Source organism: Polyodon spathula, chromosome 16, assembly GCF_017654505.1.
Source record: "Polyodon spathula isolate WHYD16114869_AA chromosome 16, ASM1765450v1, whole genome shotgun sequence".
NCBI lineage: Eukaryota > Metazoa > Chordata > Actinopteri > Acipenseriformes > Polyodontidae > Polyodon > Polyodon spathula.
Window position 1 is genome coordinate 9,117,562 of NC_054549.1, and position 5,194 is coordinate 9,122,755.

The following is a 5,194-nucleotide window of genomic DNA, read 5'->3' on the forward strand; positions in this document are numbered from 1 at the left end:
TTTGTTCTACTTCACTCCTTGCTGTGTGTGTTTACCCTTGCTGATTCAAGTCCACTGCTTGAGAGGACTGTGCCTCTACCTGCATTCTCTTGTAGCAGCCTTCTGATACGGGTTGAGGCTGGTTCCCAAAAGAGAAAATGACCCAGGTGAGAGACAAGTGTGTGACACCAGCGATCTCTTATCTTCTTAACGACTGCTGTCGTTATTCCCCGATGCGCGTAGTTTGTAATCAGAATGCATCTGCAGCTCAAGCGAATCCGAGCGGAGCAGCCAGTGCAGTCCACGCTTAAGGGTTTGATTCAAGGACAAAGATAAGCGTTAAAAACCTCTCTCCTGGCATCGGGCAGAGATGAACCAGCATGCTTAATCGAGCAGTGCTGTGGGCACGGTGAGGGCAAAGCCGTCCAACAGGCCCTCTCTCTCTCTCCAATCTTCTCAAATCTTTGTGCTCTGTGTGTTTGTTGTTGCTGAATGTTTTAATGGAATGACGTCACCCTCTTAATTACCAGGCGCTTTGATAAGATATACAATATCAAACCAATCGGGTGTGATCGCAGATGCGATTTTGGTCCTACAGACTCGTAATCTGCGAATTTGTGTTATGTTTGTTTTGCCAAATACTGTACATAAAGCCAATATTTCTTAAACGTTTAGCTGCTATTGACTTGTTTTACTTAGTCTTGATTGCTAAAAAAAAAAAAAAAAAAAAAAAGAAATCAAAAAGCACATTTATTAGATTAATAATAATAATAATAATAATATAATAATAATAATAATAATAATAATAATAATAATATAATATCGTTAAATGTATTGCATCCTGTTTTGTTTAATTTGGGATTTTAACATGAACACTGACACCTAGTGGTTAAATGGCGTACCTTCATTTTGTTAATCTTAAAAGGGAAAGTCAGTTTTGCGGTGCTCAGGTGCCCCTTTGGTGCCGCTGCAAAAAAAAAAAAAGAAAAATGAAAAGTTATTAAAATGTGTTTAAAGACTGCGCCAAAAAACCTGCGGATTTATTCGCGCGATATCTCACTCTAGCGTGTTCAAATATTGTCCAAAATACCCACGCCTTGGGTGGCTGCTTAATTTGCTTTCTTTCATCAATAACGCTTGATAGCATCCTGGTAACACGTTTTTAAATGCATTGCAGCCTGTTTATAACGGATCCCAAACGAAAGCGTTACCAGTATTGTATTTGCTGTTGAAAACTACAGTAATGGGGGTGGACCCCCGATCCGCGCATTCCAGCACAGCCATTCTACTGACGCAAAAAGAAGCGAGGGAACGTGGGAAACGTGCCGACACGGCGGCTTCAGCTCAAACAACAAGGCGCTCTGAAACATTGACAGGAGGCCTCGATTGCGCAACGCCATTCCCATCCTCCTCCGCAGTCAGGAGACGTCAGTTACTCACTCAGCGCCTTGTCAGGATGATGAGCACGTTTACAAACACGGGGGACAGCGCACCCATTGTGCATGTGGCCAAAACAAAAATCTAGCAGAACAACTAAAACGTGAAGACAAGCCAGGGTCCGTGTGAGCCGTTTACACAGAGCGCAGCGCGGACAGGCTGCGTCTCTACCCAGAGCGCAGCGCGGACAGGCTGCGTCTCTACCCAGAGCGCAGCGCGGACAGGCTGCGTTTATACAAAACGTTCGGTGAAGTATTGTAGCGTGCACAGGGGTAGGGAATATTGTGCAATAGATGGTATGTGCAAGGGTAATGCATGGCACGCCAGGTAAATTGACTACATTTTTATAGTGCAGTAAACCGTGCAGAATCTCCCTAGTTTCACACTGCACCTTGCGGAGACCTGGTGAACTTTACAAAGCTCTCAGTGCGACGCTGTAAACTTGCTGTGATGTTTTAGGGAATGTTTGCGCTTGTAAAGCTGTGTTTTTTCAAGGGCGCGGTAGCATTGCGCGGTATGGAGTCGCCACGTTGTGTGTTTGTCGTGTGTCTTTCGCTCATTGTTTGCTGTTTGTTTGCTGTTTCTTTTTCCTCAGGTCGCGCTCTGGCGCCCCCTCGAGGTGGGGGCTGTTGTGTAATCTGTTTCCCAGTGGGAATTCCCTGCTGCTTGTTCAGTATGAGCCGTTTCCCACCAATCACTTCTATCAAACATTCAAAAAACGGCTGTTCAATTACAGAAACTGGACTGCTCCCAGCCTCACCCCCTAAGAGAAAGGGTGCTCCCTCCAGTCCAGGGCAGGCTTGGGGCATGGAGACTGAACTTCTCCCTCACTTGGCCCCTCCTAGAAAGCCCCACAAGCAGTGGAACCGCGCTGCAGTTATCTGAATCCCGTTTCACGCGTCTCGCCGGGTTCTAGTTTTACTTTCTCTTTGCACTGAATGACTGTCTGTAAACTCACATGTGCTGAAGCGCAAAGATAAGTCGGAGGAAGGAATAAAATAAAAATTCCTGTGACAAACCCCCATCGTTAAGAGTTCACTGGCAAACAGACCCGCAGATGCGCAAGAGAGCTCCCACCTCATTCTTCTGTTTATTTCAAATGCAATGACTGCGTTCATGGGTGTAGCGATTATTACATTTTTGCATATTGAGTTCTGCAGAATACCACAGGGAGACAAATCCACAGCCTGTACACAAAGCGTGACACACACTGTACAACTCCCACCGAGTTCTGTGTTTTCACAGCTTATTTCGGATTGGAAACTCTACCAATATAATGTCCCAGAACAATGAACTGTTTAAAGCTGAAAGGCAAGGTGATCTCTCTGGGTGTTTTGGCCCCGTGTAGTGTCCTGTTATTGTCAAGTGCTTTTAATAAGTAGGGCTGCTGATTTTCCATTTAATCAGTTTAGTTGTTGGCTGAAATATACTGTGTGTGTGTGTATACAGTCTTCTGAAAACTTCCTTCTCTCATTCTCATTCTCCTAACTCACCGTTCTCTGCTATGGTCATTGCGACACTCTAAAATGACCCCCCGCCCCCCTCACTCTGCAAATAACTTATTTTATAAAGTGCAAACGCATACAAAGCTCATTGTATTAAAAAAAAAAACCCTGCTGTCATGTTCTTTTTACCCTGAGTGATAGACGCATGTGACCCAGCGGGCGGTGCAGAGTGGTGGGTGCGACGGTTTGAAATGTTAACGTGTGCAGTGGGGAGGATTTTCCACCCTCACCCCACGAGCTGCGTCAGTGCACAGTGTACTGAACGAGCCTTTGTGAGGCCGCAGCAGCGCTGCAGAGACTAACACCCAGCAAGCAGCTCAGCGGTGTAGAGTCGAGGTGTCCGTGGGCAGCGGGTGAGACTGTGCGCTCAGTCTAGTGCAATACCCTGCGCTGTGCTCTAACCACGGCTACTGGCTCACAGCAGGAAATGACAAGTTTTTCCTCTGCTCTGACAGTGCCGAGGTGTTCTCAGGCTTGTGGGTGTCTCTGTGTTTTTCTACAGCTCGCTCGCTCTCTCTCTCTCTCTCTCTCTCTCTCTCTCTCTCTCTCCACATTTCAGTTTCAGTTTACTTGACTGCAGTTGAAAACAGCGCAGCGGGAGTCTAGTAAAGCCGAGTGAAATACTGGTGACGCGCTGGCAAGCACAGCTAATGAAAAGTGTGCTGAAGCAACTACAGTTTGATTCATTAGGAGAAACACTTTTGTTAATCAATTTGAAGGTGCCCTCTTTGAAGGCATCTAGAACGACACCCCCTCCTTCAGCCTGCAGTCAGTTTGCTTTAGGATACTTTTAACTTCTATATCAATCCGATCTCCTAGCTGGCCGCCTTTTTATTCTCCATCAGAGTTCTTGTTTGTAATGGTGTTTTAACCCTTCAATGACACGCTGCAGGCATTACCCATTGTTGTCTCCCGCGGTGTGTGCATCTGTAACAGTGCGAGTGTGAGGGCGTGCCAGTGTGGTCTGAGGTTACATGAGGAGAGTGTGTGACGTTGCTGAGGGGGAGAAAGGTCACACAGACCTGTTTACGCGCTGTGCCTCATCAGCGATGCCTGCTCTCAAGACGACTCTAGAGTGTCACACCACAACGGCCAGGACACCCCCTCGCAGTGGCACTGGAACACTTTTTAAAGTGGGGGTGCTGAAAGCCATTTAACAAAACTGTAACCCCTGTATATGATGGAAGCCATGCAAAGCCAGGGGGTGCTACCGCACCCCCAGCGCCCCTATCCCCTCGGGTCAGTGAGGTCATCACAGAGAAACTTGAACTGCTAGCTTTTGAACCTGTATATTAAAGAATGCCTCTGGAACCAGTTCTCAGTAATGGTGAATTATTGATCATCCATGCTTACCTACCTTCACTGTTGATATTTGTGGAGTCGGGACTGCTTGCATATTAAAAGAAACCTCTTCTATATTGTTTTAGACATGACGTTCTGCAGCAAAATCTTCTTAAATTGTATTTGCTTAAAAAACGTTTTGCTGATTGGATGTGTGTTCAGATGCCCTGTGTGTTAGCAGCACAGGAGATGGTGACCCTCGCTTGTGAGGAAGCTGTGGTTTTATTTTACTGGGGAGGTTATCGACTCAGAGCTGCAGAAGGAAGCGGCTGACTTCCCTTTTTAACGGGCTTGCCGCTGGTTGACTTTCTACAAAGATGGACACTGTAATAAATAAATAAATAAAACAAACTAGTTTTGATTGTTTCGCATCTAAAAATACTGGTTTGACGTCCTCTTCAAACCGCTCAGAATGTAAAGCAGAACAAGCTTCAGTTTCGACAGAACACTCACATCCTCCAGCTGCAACTCGCTGCCACAGAGCCCAGGAGCAGCCCTTCCACGGATACGCACGGTCAGAGAAGCAGAGGACTGAGTGATCTGAATGAAGCAAACAACAGGTCACACTTAACCCAAACTTGATTTAATCGTGACTAAGCACTCGCTTTCAAATACCACCGACATGCCCTCACTGAAAGGCATGCGCTCCGATCCCTGTTTGATAGCTGTAGTTTCCCCATTCTCTCTAGCTCCTTTGCGTGGCCCAATTCCAAGTAACTTTACAGAAGGGATATCCAGGATAACACTTGGAGTGCCATACAGAGCAACCCATGCGCAAATGGGCTTAGATATCCATCCATTATCAATAACCGCTTAATCCTTTACAGGGTCGCGGTGAGCTGGAGCCTAACTTCGGATAGAACACCAGTCCATCGCAGGGCCCCACAAGCTCACTCACTCACAATTTAGAGTGACCAATCAACCTGAACAGC

General features: G+C 46.4%; 1 protein-coding gene across 1 annotated transcript in view; it reads left to right on the forward strand.

Moving 5' to 3' along the window:
• Window positions 1-234: 234 nt before the first annotated feature.
• Window positions 235-5,194, forward strand: part of LOC121328919 (pleckstrin homology domain-containing family G member 5-like) — a 23,294-nt gene continuing 18,334 nt past the window's right edge. Inside the window, exons 1-3 of the mRNA XM_041274064.1 lie at window positions 235-292; window positions 1,559-1,668; window positions 2,012-2,035. Coding sequence (XP_041129998.1) covers window positions 235-292; window positions 1,559-1,668; window positions 2,012-2,035 — 192 coding nt within the window. The remainder of the gene's footprint in view (window positions 293-1,558; window positions 1,669-2,011; window positions 2,036-5,194) is intronic.